This window comes from Vespula pensylvanica, chromosome 5, assembly GCF_014466175.1.
Source record: "Vespula pensylvanica isolate Volc-1 chromosome 5, ASM1446617v1, whole genome shotgun sequence".
NCBI lineage: Eukaryota > Metazoa > Arthropoda > Insecta > Hymenoptera > Vespidae > Vespula > Vespula pensylvanica.
The window spans coordinates 8,362,497-8,378,368 of NC_057689.1; the positions used below are offsets into that span (position 1 = coordinate 8,362,497).

Here is a 15,872-nt window from a genome sequence, read left to right on the forward strand (position 1 = left end):
TTTACATTACCTAATCTTCGTATATTTAGTTAAGTACTTACACGGAAAAAATGGTAGAGAAAAGATGGAATGAAATGAATCCTGGGATCTTTCTCTTTTTATTTCCCTTTTCTTTTTTCTCCTTTTCATTTTATAAAACTTTATCATTTAGATATGAGAACACATTGGACGGTAACAAGAACAAACTTCATGATGAAAAACGCGCGCGTTATGAATTCAACGTAACCAAAATGCGTTCCGCAATGGATTCTAAGAAAATTGCATTGTGCAATGCATGTTTTGTTACACGGTTGGTAATTTAAACAGTTTAAAATAAGGTCAAAAAGCAAAGTGTTACGTTTGTCGAAATTCATGATGATGCAAAAAAATATTACATCGACGAAGTTTGTAAATCGAAGAAAAGAAGAAAGAAAAATCGAAATGACACAATTAAGAAATCACATTTTTCACTTTGAGGTTATAAAACGTGTGTGCATACGATCGATCTTCAAACTTGCTCTAGCCAATTTTGAACCGAATATTAAATACGTTCGTTAAATGGATACATCGTGAACGTCTGTTCCTATATTTAATCTCAAATCGCATTAAGAATACTCCTGATCGAATCTTTAATAAATTTCTTCACTTTTTTAATTTCATAACATCGTAGAGTCAATTTTTATTTATTAAATACATCTAAATTTTTCTCTTTTTATCATTTTTTTCATTTTGTTGAACGAACAAATGGGGCACCCACAATGAAATCAACGAGTAATGAAGAAGGAGAAGAAAAAAAAGGAAAAGAAAGATAACAGAACTGCAGGTAAAAAAGAAACGATAAAGAAAAATTCGATAAAAGTCAGTAGAAAATATCGAGAAAAAGAGAGAGAAAGAGAGAGAGAGAGAGAGAGAGAGAGAGAGATGGTTCTTGTTCGCGAAACCATTTCGGTGGGAGAGAAAAGTGGTCGCCATGTTTGGGCGTAGTCGATCAACCGCTCGAACCTTCTCATTGGCTGGGGAGTTTCGTTTTGAGGCATCGACTCGACGCGTACTCGCTCGAACATTTCTCGCGCATCCTCACTTGAAAGTGCACTCGTCGAAGATCGTATCGCGAATAAAACGTTGGTGGGGATGAAAGAATCGATGCAACAAGCTCGACCCTTCGGCTCGAAGAAAAACGATTAGGTCGGAATAAAAAGATTGGTACTCACTTACTTACACACTTACTTATTTATTTATTTTCTCCAACATCAAAATGAAAAATCATTTATTTAATGTTCTAATAAATATGAAGAAAAATTTAACAATTTAACATTTACTTTTGTTAAATTATTTTCCATTATTCGAAGTAGGAAGTTTATAGAACAATTAAGGTTCGAGAAAACTCAAACGCAATGATTGGTTTGCATGAAAAATCAAAATGGCGGAAAGTAATCGTGATTATTCGAGTATCGATTGATAAGAAATAAAAATGAATAAATCACAAGAAAGATATCAATATAGAAAGTATATAATTGACTAACGATTGTAGCGATATCTTGAAGGAATATTTTTCAACATCAGTGTCGACTAAGCGAGTCGAGTTGTTGATCGAAATCGTGGTCTTTAACGGACGTCGGTGTTGCCAACATGGCGGCGTATTGTTGAAACAAGCACAATGACCGTGTTTAACGATACGTTCAGCCGATCCTACGATTGTTTTTCTTGTAAAATTACGACCAAGTGATAAGAAGAGAACACGTGCTTTCGACCTGTACTGGCGTTGACTCTTTTGTTTCCGCAAGGGTTTCTAACCAAAAAGAGAGACAAAGAGAGAGAAACAGAGAGAGAGAGAGAGAGAGAGAGAGAGAGAGAGAGAGAGAAAAGAAAGAAAGAAAAAAAGAGGGTCAGTCGACAAGGAATGAGAAAAAAAGAAAGAAACACTGTTTTGATTAGTCAGTGTCAAAGCAAACCAAGTCCTAAGACGCAGGAATTCTCCTTTTTCTTCTTCTTCTTCTTCTTCTTTCCCTCGAAGTCGCTCTCCCTTTTAGTTTTTACTGCCGTTTTATAGTCGTTGCCTTCTCGCAGTGAGGCGAGACAGAAGCGATTACCACGCGGTCACGTTTCATGAAGGGTTTTTTTTTTTTCCTATATATTCGTGAACTTATACATGATATATGCATATAGGTATATAAAGATTGAAAAAAAAAGAAAGAAAGAATACAATCTTTTTCCTCTTTTCTTTATCTCTCTCTCTCTCTCTCTCTCTCTCTCTCTCTCTCTCTCTCTCTCTCTCTCTCTCTCGCTCTCTTTAACTCTATATCAATTCTGATCACGATCGGTGCTAAATATGATAAGTAAAAAAAATGCGAGCCTTGCGAGAGTAAGAAACGAAGTTTCGATAAAGCACGCTCGACGTTAGCGCACGCTAATACGTGAAGTATAATGCGGAGTCGAAGGAAAGAGGAGAACATTATAACAGCCGTGGCTTGGAAGGGAGTCGTAAATTAAGGCGCACGCCAACGTTCAAGCTCTCGTCTCAAACCCGACAGCTTTATGCTTCGCTGCCCCTGAGGAATAAATGTTTAGGTTAAGGTGATCGACTGTCGAACAATATTACCTTTCATATGAACCATATCGATCTCGAAGCGTCGATTTATTGGAAATACGAAGTCCCTTAAATGGAGTCTATAAAGGGAAAGATTAATGTAAGGACATTGTCATTCCTTACAACTATGTTTATTTATTTATTTATTCATTGCGATCATAAAAATAGTGATTCTTATTGAAAGTATGTGATATTATTTTCTTATTTTCTTCTTTTTTTTTTTTTTTTATAAGAATAATTCATATTACCTTGATTATAATTTAAATAATAATAATTGAACGTTCCTAGATATTTAGATCTCATGCGAATAGTAACGCCATCTTACAGTTGCTGCTTCGTCGGTCATGTAACAATCCTTTTATATCGACAGTAAAAAAAAAGTATTATATAAACGAGGAATTAAATAGATAGTTATTTTTTATCTTTTAAGACATATTTTAGATATTGTATCGATGAATTCCACTGAGAGTTACAATAACAATTAATTTTATTATACTCCCTTTAGAAATCATATATGCGCGCTAAATAATAAATCAGAATAGAGAAAGGAGAATCACATGTGTTCTTTATATTGTAGAATTTCTATCTAGAGGGCACTCTTGTCACGTCACTTTTACCACCTTTCTTTCTTTCTAGGTGTTTACTTGATACTAGTATTTCCCTAAAAGTTTCTAGGAAATCACCATAGTATTATCTAACTTGATTTGTAATCTTATAATCCTATAAAAATAGTATACATATATATATATATTGTTTAGATTCGTTTAAAAAATAATTTTAAAAAATATAATTTAAACAATCAAAATATAATCATTCGGATAGAACATTTGTAAAAACGCAGAAGAGATAGAAATGCGTATATTAGATGCCCGCCATTAAATTGCAATGTTCTTTCTTTGTAACCATAACGACTGTCCGTACACTACCAATGACGACATTTACCAAAATAGCTAGCCAATCAGCGACATGTATTCGAATGACGGTCGCGTCTCTTACGGAGCATAGGGGTAAATTTGTTTGACCAATGATATCTTATTATTGTTATCTGCTTCATAGCGGCGTAATTTCGAACGATTAATGCGTTTTAAAAGATTCTGTGAAACGATTGTTATCTCTGATAATAACGCGTAGATCCATTTTGTAAAATTATTCAGTTTAAGTAAAAACATGTCGACAATTACAGAAGAATATGATACTCAAGATGATTCCGAGAAACAAAATGATCCAGCAGAATTTTACGGTGTTCGAGATGGTACACTCTTTTTGATTGATACTTCTTCTGAAATGTTTAACAATAATGATGATGGAATACCACTTTTTGTATCGTGTATAGAGGTATTATTTATTTTTTGAAATATTATATAATCTTTGCAATTAAAAACTTATTTGCATTCTCTCGACAAGAGTATACGTTTAATACCATCTTTATCCAAATATTTAGGAATATATTTATATTCTGAAACAAAAATTAGTTTGGAACAGACAAGATTGGATGGGTTTAATACTTATTGGTACGGAGACATGCGATACTGATACAAAAATAGAAAACATTTTAACTTTACAGAAACTTTCTCCTATTAATATAAATAAATTAAAAGAAGCTGAAAAAATACGTGAGTAGTACAAAAAGGTTTTTAAAATACATTTCTACTCGTTGACAATTTATATTTATAATATTAGATTGAATTGTTTTATTCTAATTAACTTTATTTCGATAGGAAATAATTGGAAAGATTATAAAAGTAAAAGCTCCTCCAAACAATATCCTTTTCAAGATACTTTATGGCATGCAGCTCTAAGTTTTTCTTCTATAAACCTAACGATGTCTGCACGTAGAGTTATATTATATACGTGTCATGATGTTCCACCATTGACTAACGAAAATGAAAAGCATCGTATCAGAGCTAAAGCAGCCACTTATAGCGATTCAGGTATATTACTTTATGTAGTTGGTTTAGGAAATACCTGGGATGCTGAACGTTTTTACAAAGATCTTGAGATGCTGTCCAGAAATATTAACAAAGAAGATTACCAAAGAACTTCTTACAAAGATTTATTACATCAAGTAAAACGGCCATCTAGACGCATGGCAAAGTTACCTTGGAGACTTGGAAAAGATGTCGTAATAAATGTAGATATATGTAATGTTTGTGTGTACGTTTGACTATTTTTATTATTTATTTACATTTAAATATTATAACTTATATTTTTCATAATGTGTCGTAGTAAATCGCAAGATGTGAAAAAAATGACAATGAATTCAGAAAATAATGCTCCTCTGGTTGCATATACATATTTCCAAAGAAAGGATTCTGACACGGAAGAGGTTTGTTTTATGCATATCTTGCTGTTATAAAAGTTACAAGATATTTTATAAATTCCATTACTTGTCTAGGACGAAGAGGATCAAGAACGAGATGAAAAAATTACTATGCCTTTATTAGATGCAGATTTGAGAAAAATGGGAGAATTTGGTGGAGAAAAAATATATTTTACTTTAGATGAAGTTAAAAGTTTTGAAAAAATTTTTGAAATGGGAATAGATATGATCGGTGTGAAACCTTTTTATTGTGATCCAATGTATCACCTCCATGCACCTTATTTTGTCTCTTGTAATAAAAGTTGCAGTAAAGGTAATATCTTTGAATACGACTCATTTTATTTAAAGAAAAAATAATATCATTAATCTTATTTGTTAGGTGAAAAATTATTATTTGCCGCTTTATTAGATAAATGTAAAAAAAGGAATCTTATAATAATATGTAGAGTAACTTTGAGAAAACATTCTGGATCCTATTTATACAACATGATACCAATGTCCGATGAAGGAGGGTTTTATTTATACAAAATACCATATAATGGTTCGTTCAAAATTCAAATTTGACTTATAGGAATTACGTAATTGTTTATTTTATTTTTTTAGAAAATGTAAATAATTTTACTGAAGAAATGTATCAATACGCATTTAATGATCAAGATAAAAAAATCCCTATTAATGATGAAGGTGTTCAATTGTTTAAACAGATTATTAAAAAATTTAGTCAAATTTATGATCCAGAAAGATTTCCAAATCCTAAATTACAAGTTAAACTGCAAAGTGTGGAGACATTAGCTTTGGATCTTGATGTACGAGATCCTCCACAGGATGAAACACGTGAGCATTATAACGACAGAAGTTTAATATAGATCGAAGTACAAATGTTTAAAGCATAATTTCCAGTTCCCATGGAAGATGTACTCCAAGAAAGAATAGGTGATTTAACAAAACAAATTAATGAATTATTTATGCCAGAAGAAAATGAATTTAATCCGCCAGACAAGAAAAGATATAAGAAATCTGGTAAGAGTAGCGATAAGTCAGTTGTAACGTATAACGACGAAGATGTTCTTGAGCTTGTACAACAAAATAAGGTATTTTAAATTATTACTTACGTTACAATAGAGTAAAAAAAAAAAAAAACGTACTAAATTTGCTTTTTTTTAGTTGGATCGATGCAAAGTATCAGATTTACAATTATTTTTGCGCAATGCTGGTTTAATCACATCTGGACGTAAAATAGAACTCATAGATAGACTTTATACGCATTACAGAAAAAATTCAGATGAAAACTAGAAATGTAAAAAAATGTTTTTAATATTATAAATTATATTTTATATATAAGATTTTATGTGTATTCGAAAACAAACAATATTGGTCTTATAAGATAAACAATAATATAATAATTATATTTTAATAACTTTCTTAAGATACAAGGTTATGTAAAAATATTTTCATCAACGATACAACGTTTGCATAGATTCGTTAATAAAATACGTAAAGGCTAATAAATAAAACGAACAAAAAAATAATAAAAAGATATACTGTAAATTACGTTAAGTTATTTCATATTATATACCATCGAAATAAAATATATTGTACATTATTATTTCGTCTTAACCTAAAAAAAGTATAATTCTTTAAATTTATAATTTTATATAATCCGAAAAGTAATCGCATAAAGAAAAAGAATATAGTTCAAATCAAACGTTAATATAATACAAACAAAATTATAATCCAAGTATACTTGAATTTCGGACGTGTTTGTTGTATCGAACAACTCGAGTTATGCCTTATCCACAATATCCTTAATCCTTAAGCCACCACGAAACAAGCCAATCAACGATAATCTCGTGGTACAAACATAAGAGATTACTAGGAAAACGATTGGCTAGGGAAACTCAATTCGAAGATCTTACCAAAACGTAGACAGCTTGTCACACAAAGCGAGAAAGCAAGTTGCGTACCGGTAGTAGAGAGAGAGAGTTGCGATTCTTACTCATTTCTTATTCTGCCTAGTTCGGTTTAGTATAGTCCAGCTGTTCGTCGTTTTTGATAGTCTGACGAATGAATTCTTCGGGACAGTCGCAGTTCTCGTCGTAGCAGAGGGGGTATTAGCGCTGGCGCGGCTTCATTGCTCGCTCGGGAACGATGAAAAATTAACGCTTCGCCTATGTACACATAATATATCGATAGGCCGAATCAAGTGTTAATTCCAAAGTCTTAAAACAGAACTAATTTTGAACAACCTATAACGGTATTATACCGAAGGAGGGTGGCCTTCGGTGTGACAAAAGGCTCGAAGTGCAAGAGAGAGACAGAGACGCGTACGCAGTACAGGAACAACAGTCGATTTTGTTGCGAGCGACGAGATCGTAAAAAGAAAGAATTAGACGAAGACGAAATTGTAGAGTCGACGGGCGGCGCGTTAAACTTCCTTCTCTCAACCTTTCTTTTTTTTATCTCCTTTCTGTTCCACGATAATCGCATAAACGAAAGGTGCCAAGAAACTATACGGAACGGTCAAGAATTTATTCGTTTCGACGATTTGGGAGCGACCAACCCGTTCGTGAGGGATGTCTACCCCTGCAAGAAGAAGGCTAATGAGAGATTTTAAGAGGTATTTTTTTCATCGTTATTATCAATACTAAAACTACTTTGCCATTTTATCGTTCTAACGTGTATAGATACTATCGGCATCTATATTGAAAAGTACATCGAATTTTTCCTAACGGAATAACCTGTATACGTATGTACGTTCCGTTCTCGCGGGAGAGGATGAATTCGAGTAATCCGAGCATACGCAACGTGCGAACGTCATTGTGAAGACGAAGTTATTATTAGGAACTTGTGCTTGTGAAGTGCACCTTGTAAATGTTCTTCTTTTGCCAAGCGAAACTTTTATGAATAAGCCCGTTTGTTTATCCATGATGTTCCTATAAACTTTCTCCACGCTGCTTTTTAACATGTTCCTTTGAAAATTTGCCTTTGTATAAGTTAAAGGTGCTTTCTTTCGTTTCAGTTTGATTTGCTTGATCGAAGCGGAATATATCAAGATCTTTTATACCTTTTGAACATATTAGGATATTTATTAAGTAAACTTGTAGCATATTTTTAAACGTACATTTCTAACGGCTAAAAATAACTAGTATGAAAGGCCTTTGAAGCAGCATTTAAATTCTGGCACAATTTTTGATCGATATATCTAATGTCTTTTAAACTGTCATTTTGTAACATACATGCACATTTGTTATTATATAAGTTTGCTAAAACTATGTTTATTGATTTTATTGATCTAGCATGGAAGTAGAAGTGGCATTGTATTCCAAAGAGTAATTATCCCACTAATGATATTAGAATATAGTAGAACGTACTGAAGTATATTGGAGAAAGTAAATAAATCGTATAAATAAAATATGTCATGTTTAAACAGATTACAAGAAGATCCACCTACTGGAGTATCTGGTGCACCTACAGACAATAATATTATGATATGGAATGCTGTTATATTTGGGTAAGAACTCTAAATTTTGTCTCTAAGCTTTGTCTAAGTATTATGAAAAAAAACTTTTGTGGCCTCTTAACCTCTAAATATACTTTGTACGTCTCATTTTACCTTAATGTTGCTATTAATATTCAATATTGCAATTTTTATTTGTTTTAGACCACATGACACTCCATTTGAGGATGGTACATTTAAACTCACAATAGAGTTCACGGAAGAATATCCAAACAAGCCCCCTACAGTAAGATTTGTCAGTAAGATGTTCCACCCTAATGTATATGCCGATGGGGGTATTTGCCTTGATATTCTACAAAATCGTTGGAGTCCTACATATGATGTTTCTGCTATCTTAACATCTATACAGGTAAATCAAAACTTATTGACAGGTATCTTTAAAAATGATTTTATAATACTTTCAAGTTTATACAGAGATATGCTTCGCGTCAGTACGTAGTTTGATTTGCATTACAAATGAATTATTATATAACAGAATTTAATTTATTGGATTGTTAACAAAGCTGAATGCATTTGCATGACAGTAATGTGTTTATGTGTACAAAGGTTATATAGTGATATTCACACAGAAGTACTTGCAAAATTTAGGAAGATGATTTATATAGTTATATAATATATATATAAAAATAACTATAGATTTTATTATATTAAATGATGGTTTGCAATACACTATAGTCCCCCTTATTTTTTCTTCATTTAATTTCTTTAAATATTTGAGATAGAGATGTTTCAAAGGGTACTCTGTGTGATATTATATATATACAAAATTATTAGGTTAGAAATGTCCTTGGATTATTATAATGTAAAATAAAAAATAATTGATTGTTCTTTTTCATTTTCAAATACTCTTCATAAATCGTATCCATGTTTTGATTTAAAATTATACGTATGGATCAACTATTATTTCTCTCATACAATTATTTCTTAAAATGGCGAATTGTTCATTTTTCTCTTAACAGCGGTTGCAATTCCAACAAAGTCTAGTTCATTCGATAAAACGAATGACATGCACTAAAAATTAGTACATTCTTACACTATGCATAAGGTTTTCCATTCTTCGCAAACAAATTGTCTTTCACCAATGCCAAGCTATATTAACAATTTTGTCATTTAGATAAAATTTATAAGCCATGCATTCTAAAAGAAACGTTTGAATTTTCGTGTAACGAATACGACTTATGTGGTTGCAGTCGCTGTTAAGTGACCCGAACCCGAATTCACCTGCCAACTCAATGGCAGCACAACTGTACAAAGAGAATCGACGCGAGTACGAGAAACGAGTGAAGGCTTGTGTGGAGCAGAGTTTTGTGGATTAGTCACAGACGTTTTCATGATGCTGTCGCAGCATTATTCAACCACCTACAGCGATTAGATATGGAGGAGAATGTGCAGCCTTACCAAGGAGCTTGCGCTGAACCTTAGCATGTTTCTTCCAAAAGCTCTATTGAATTACCACAATGTGCAACATTAGACCGAATTTTTACAATGTTGAATAATAAATTATTATAAAATTGTGTAATTTATTTATTTCGATATCTGATAAATAACATGAAAAATCAATAATATTAGATGATAAGATATATATGATATATCCGACTTTTTGTTTCTGTGCAAAAAATTAATACCTTTGAAAAGCGCAGACTTATAGTTTTATTTTTTAAATTAGATTTTAGTACTTCGTACAATACGTAAATTCACTTATACATGTTATATAAATATATATATATACGCGCGAGCGCGCGCGATCGTACACACAGGCGCGGACGCGCACACACACTTACTAATAAATGCATAATTTCACTTTTATAGTCTTACAACTTTTTTGGAACCTTTTGTTTTTTGTGTTTGTCCTGTTCTTTTAATTTCAGCTTGAAATTTGAAACTTTAATATCCCATAATATAAATAGTTTTATAGTATGTATTTGTACGGTGTGTTTATTGTTTTCGTTTGTAACGCTTGCACATTCAACGGGATTACAGTTTTTAATTTATTTGTTTCAGTCATTACTGGACGAACCAAATCCAAATTCACCGGCAAATTCTCTAGCAGCACAATTGTATCAAGAGAACAAACGAGAATACGAAAAGAGAGTAGCCACAGTCGTTGAACAGTCTTGGTTGAACTTTCAAGAAAGTCATACGGAGGATCCTCGCTGACATTAAGTATGCTTCTCTATCTTTCGATCATACGTATTATTAATTGACTTATTATCATAATAATTTTACTCGAGAATTCTTTATAGGTTTATCGAGACATCTCTGAAATCGCAATACAATTCATTAGTAATATTAGAAATATATATATATATATATATATATACATATATATCATATATAAAATATTTGTATTTAATACATACATACATACATACATACATATATATATATATAGTGCGTATATGTATATGTATGTACGTATTAAATATATACTATCAAAAAAATTTAAAGGAGAAATTAATTGCGGTGTATAATAAAATAGATAAGAAGGTAAAACGTTCGATAAATTTTGACGTTAAAATGAAAATAACAGATTTGTACTCTTAATTCGCATTTCTTAGAAAAGACGGTAATAATACGAATCACGAATTCGATCATGATGCGATTATTGATAATATGTCAATTCTCGAAGATTTACTTTTTAAATACTTATTTTTTAAAAAATAATTTCACGAAGTATTCCAAGACGTTAGATTATTAATTTCTATAAAATATTGAATTTATTTCAGATTTAGAGTCCTGGAATGACATGGAAATCGCACTGAGAAACTTATGTGATCTATACTTATAAGTATAAATACAATATGTGTATGGTTTTTGCTCATAATAAATACATTTTAGGTGCTTTAACATGAATAACAAAACGATAAAAAACATATGTACAAATACTCTTTTTGTAATATCATAATGTGGCATTAATAAGAATTATATTGCAAATATAAAATGAATTTCTCTAAACGTAAAATAATTCGTTTCATAGAAAATGGAACACAATTTGATATATATGAAATTTACTATATTATAGACCAAGGGCATTTGTACGTATATTACCTATTCCTGTTTTGTGTCTTCGATAAGATACTTAGAAGTTGAAATTTGTTAAGTGTCAAATTTACTTTATGCATTGTACTTTATTTTTTATTTCAAGGACTTCAAGCACAATGATACTTCAGTTTAATTTTAATTATTGAGTTATTGTTTTAAAGCATATAAATTTGAATTTGTATTTAAAATGGAGTTTTGTTTAAAAATTGTAATAAAATATTATGCTTGAAGTCATTGAAAAACAAATACACCTACGCACATTTAGTTTTGATTTTATATACATTTGTCTTTTGTTTTATTTTGCTGTTGCAAATATTTGAATCCAACTTAGTAAAATTAAATGAATAATATAAATTTGAGATAGAACCATAAGAGACTCACTTTCTATAATTTATCATATGCAATTTAACAATGTAATCAACTTTTATATAATATAACCTTGTTTTCTTCAATAAATTCTGAAATATATTATGTTACTTATACTTGATCTTATATTTTATGTAAAATTATATATTAATCAATTAAGAAAAAATGCAATGAATATATAAATTACGAGACTCCTGCTCATTTCATTTACATTTTGATGTACATAGCATTATCATTAATTTTTATTTATTAATATACAAGAAAAAAAATAACGTATTTTCGATAAATATTAAGATACATAAGAAGTTAAAATAACAAAAACTCTGAATTATATTACAATTTTAGAAGAAAACTATTGAGAACATCCCTTCCATGTCACAAAAGCTATTAAAATTATAAGTTGTAATTTTTATACATTTATTATTTCGCTAATATGGAGATATTTTCTTAAACGTTCTTATGTAATATATCTTCTGTTATCTAAGAATTTCTTATTAAGAAACTACATCTAAGAGTTTTCACGTTTTGTCCTTTTTAATTTTTTAAGAATAATTATATTAGTACGTAATACTATTTATGCAAATAACGTATAGAGTTATATTACGAATATTCTCTATATACTATTCCTTTTTTTTTTTTTTTTTTTTTTTTTTTTATATATGAGACTCTGTTTTAGCTGGCTTTAATCTTTGGATGTAACCCAATATCACTGGTTTAGTCAAACTATAAAGTATTATTATATACAATAATCATTTTCATTATCAGTGTCATAATTTAATATAATTCACTTGATTTAATTAGATTCTAAATCTTCAAATTTTATGGATACAATTTATAGATTGAAATGAATTCTAATTACATTCAATATTGTTTTACACCAAATTTTTTAAATCCTTAAATTTTTTAACCATACTTTGTCTGCTACGATTTTTCTTCTTTCTCTTTATTGTACCTTTCAAGTTCTTTCAAAAATTGTGCTTTTGGTTTCATAACGTTTGGACGATCTCCCCGACACTTTGGACAAAACCATTTCCCTTTTGGTTTAGTACTGAGTGAGACACAAGAGAAGTGGAACCACTCTATTGGACATAAATCATTATCACAAAGTATCATTTCTCCATATGAAATTTGGTCGCAAAGGCAATATGTTGGCTCGTCTGGATCTATCGCAAGATCATCTTCCAATGGTGGTGGAGTATCTTCCCTATGTTGATTATGTTGGTTACCTTGCCTAGACTTCCTTTTCTTCTTTTTACCTGTATTCGCAGTCGTAGTCTTCTTTTGATTACCATTACTCGTATTCGTTAAAGAATTGGATCTTGTTTCGGATACTACAATCATATCCATCGCATGTCCTGATTCAACCAACGTCTCCGTTCTTGTCCTTCTAGCTCGTTTTGGTAAACGTTCATTATTGTTTGCATTGGTAGAAGAATTGGAATTAATATTCGAATTTGATTCACGATTCGACTCACAATTTTCTTGCTCTTTACCAAAATCTAAAAAAGAGATAACATTATTATTAACTAAATATTGTTGAACGAATCTGTAACTAACTCGTAGGGAAGCTTGTACAAAAAACAATATAATGATTTAACGTGCATATACTCTATTACATAGCATACCTAGATTATGATAATCTACATCAAGCTGTCTAGATTTATTCTCTATCAAATCTTGAACCTGCTGTACTATTTGTAATTTCTCATCTCCAATTTCTTGAGCCGCGATAAGCGCCTGTTGTACCCTCAAAAGTGCTCTTCTTCTTACGGATAAGTCGATATCATTTCTCAATGCTTCCTGATGTTGGTCTACCTCTCGCAAGTATGCTAATTTCGAGTGAAAATAAAAAAGAATTATAAATAGACGTAAAGGGTATCATATTTTTTTTTTTATTAACGATTGCTCTTATATTTTTCACAAACATTTTCTTTATATAAGAGTAAAATCTTTTGTTAGAAAGAACGAAAGTATAACATTTTTACGTAGAACCGACGGATTTGAAATCACGTTAACTAAACTTACTTTGACAAGTGGCATCCAATTCGCGAAGACGCGAAACGTGTCTTTGCAAGTCGTTAGGCAGATTTTCGACACAGTCCAAATAATTTTCTATGTAAGTCGCTGAATACAGAGCCTCGACGACTGCTTGATTTAACATTTTTCAGTCTTCCGTATCTCGTTAAAACAAGAAAAATATATACGTAAACAGCACCACCAACGATGGTTACACACCGTTTAAAGTAAAGTCTCCTAACTTTTCTTACATATCGTTTCTACAAAGTATCGTCTGTAACATATAGTTATATATGCGGCTAATTTACGGAAAATCACATATGTGTATGTTATACGCGTGCGCCGCATATACAACAGTAACCAATTCTTTTTTGTGACCGTTTTTTCTCTACCTTTTCCTTTCTTTCTTTCTTTTCTTTTTCTTTTTCTTATTTTTTATATATACCACACAAAAACATTCGATCCGAAAGTCGTCACACCGGTTCTTCTCTCTTTCTATTTTTTTCTTCTCTTTCTTTTTTATGCCAATGCGTACCACCTACGTCCATAAACCGTTCACATGACGGTACATAAAAGAAACATCCTCGAATACCACTTTTTCACTATCAATCATGTCGATGCTATTTGCTTCTTTTGTTTTCATTGCCGAACAAGATATACCACTACAGAGAAACACAGGTTACACACAACGAGTATACACACGATGAAAATTCGTAATCTGCATTCCGATGGCTCCTGCAAGTCTCATAACGCGCGTTTATTTCGGAAACGGAGCTAGATCACACTTGTTCACGGCCAATGAAATAATTCGATTAACTCGAACATAATCGATCGTGAATTCGATTAAAGTTAAAGACGTCATATCGTTGTCATTGATAATTAGATAGTCGGGAAAGTGATCTTGACGAATTTTGAGTGCATTGAACTAGAAATAAAACGTTCTTATTGGATAATATATGTTGGTAGATATATATCGCTACACCACGAAGGATTATCTTTTTAGAATATAAAACAGTATTCGTTTCTAAGATCGACCAATAGAAGAACGTTTATTTTCATACCTATTTTTTGATTGGTGCGTTTTGAATGCAGATGTTACGTAAGTCAAACGTATTTTATTTTCAAACGAAATATAAATTGTGTTAATAAAAATAAAGCGTTAGAAACTTGAATCTTACTTTTTTGTTATACAATGTCTTTGGAGAATCTTCAAAAAGAACTATTTTTAGGAACAAAAAGAGAAAGAAAGAGTATCGTATTATGCCTAACGTAACGACATCAGTTGCTTGACGGTTGCAAAGTGAACTACATATGAAAGTTACGAAAGAGTCGGTAATATAACTGTTTAATTGAGAAAGAGGAGAAGTCAATAATTAATCGTACAAAAGATTGAGTCATTAAATTATTAAATATTTTTATTTATTTCAGGATATCAAATTGTTAAAGGCACTATTAAAACATGTTTATAATTTGGCATCTTATTGATTAAAACTGTGGTACGTTCGTTTATGTTATCGACGGAGCATCTAACTTGCAACGTTCAGCGCCATATTTACAGAAGAAAGACGAACTATCATCATAGGTACGTTTTTTTTCTCAACAGAAAGTTAATTATATAGTTTTATGGGATATTTACAAGACTATTACATATTACGTATGTACATATGTACATATATATAAAAAGATTCTCAAATGTGATATACAGAATGTTCCAAAAGATTTTTGACCTATATTTCAAAAGCCTATTGAAGAGATTCCATAGAACACACAACTTTTTAATAGGAACTAATAACCACCGCGGTCAACTTATAACCTTACATGATCTTAAAGTTAGTTTATCACACATAATAACCTAGTTAGCCTTTGGTAGATTTAAACACGATGAGATTGTTTCTAAATAATCTAATAGAATTAATTCTTTTATCATTTAATTTAATTGGTAATAAAATAAATAAAAAGAAAAAAAAAGAAAGTTAACAAGTTGTTTTGTAGAATTCACTGAAATATTAATCAAAACTTTTTGGACATTCTATTTATAAAGATAT

At 30.9% G+C, this 15,872-nt stretch overlaps 3 protein-coding genes and 1 long non-coding RNA gene across 8 annotated transcripts in view; 3 read left to right on the plus strand and 1 right to left on the minus strand.

The window, feature by feature from the left end:
* Positions 1-3,609: 3,609 nt before the first annotated feature.
* LOC122629420 (X-ray repair cross-complementing protein 6-like) lies at positions 3,610-6,229 on the plus strand. Its single transcript, XM_043812809.1, has 9 exons — positions 3,610-3,901; positions 4,008-4,179; positions 4,285-4,720; positions 4,793-4,892; positions 4,962-5,199; positions 5,266-5,427; positions 5,490-5,720; positions 5,787-5,977; positions 6,051-6,229. Exons 1-9 carry the CDS (start codon positions 3,734-3,736, stop codon positions 6,177-6,179), a joined length of 1,827 nt encoding a protein of 608 aa, XP_043668744.1. The 5' UTR covers positions 3,610-3,733; the 3' UTR covers positions 6,180-6,229.
* Positions 6,230-6,815: 586 nt separating this feature from the next.
* Positions 6,816-11,927, plus strand: LOC122629325 (ubiquitin-conjugating enzyme E2-17 kDa). Of its 4 annotated transcripts, XM_043812666.1 has the most exons (6): positions 6,816-7,503; positions 8,183-8,215; positions 8,317-8,397; positions 8,548-8,752; positions 10,405-10,566; positions 11,130-11,927. In XM_043812666.1, exons 1-5 carry the CDS (start codon positions 7,460-7,462, stop codon positions 10,558-10,560), a joined length of 519 nt encoding a protein of 172 aa, XP_043668601.1. In that variant the 5' UTR covers positions 6,816-7,459; the 3' UTR covers positions 10,561-10,566; positions 11,130-11,927. The 4 variants fall into 4 exon arrangements, with proteins under 4 accessions (XP_043668601.1, XP_043668603.1, XP_043668602.1 ...); XM_043812668.1 differs by lacking the exon at positions 8,183-8,215 and having other exon boundaries at positions 6,821-7,503; XM_043812667.1 differs by lacking the exons at positions 10,405-10,566; positions 11,130-11,927 and adding an exon at positions 9,594-10,207 and having other exon boundaries at positions 6,821-7,503.
* A 124-nt stretch (positions 11,928-12,051) lies between these two features.
* Positions 12,052-14,685, minus strand: LOC122629227 (inhibitor of growth protein 1). Of its 2 annotated transcripts, none has more exons than XM_043812391.1 (3): positions 14,273-14,685; positions 13,437-13,640; positions 12,052-13,310 (listed from the first exon to the last, which is right to left on the minus strand). In XM_043812391.1, exons 1-3 carry the CDS (start codon positions 14,283-14,285, stop codon positions 12,733-12,735), a joined length of 795 nt encoding a protein of 264 aa, XP_043668326.1. In that variant the 5' UTR covers positions 14,286-14,685; the 3' UTR covers positions 12,052-12,732. The 2 variants fall into 2 exon arrangements, with proteins under 2 accessions (XP_043668326.1, XP_043668324.1); XM_043812389.1 differs by having other exon boundaries at positions 12,054-13,310; positions 13,837-14,685.
* A 136-nt stretch (positions 14,686-14,821) lies between these two features.
* The window catches only part of LOC122629230, an 8,447-nt gene continuing 7,396 nt past the window's right edge, over positions 14,822-15,872 (plus strand). The window contains exons 1-3 of the long non-coding RNA XR_006327207.1: positions 14,822-14,926; positions 15,057-15,159; positions 15,256-15,409. This is a non-coding gene — a long non-coding RNA (uncharacterized LOC122629230). The remainder of the gene's footprint in view (positions 14,927-15,056; positions 15,160-15,255; positions 15,410-15,872) is intronic.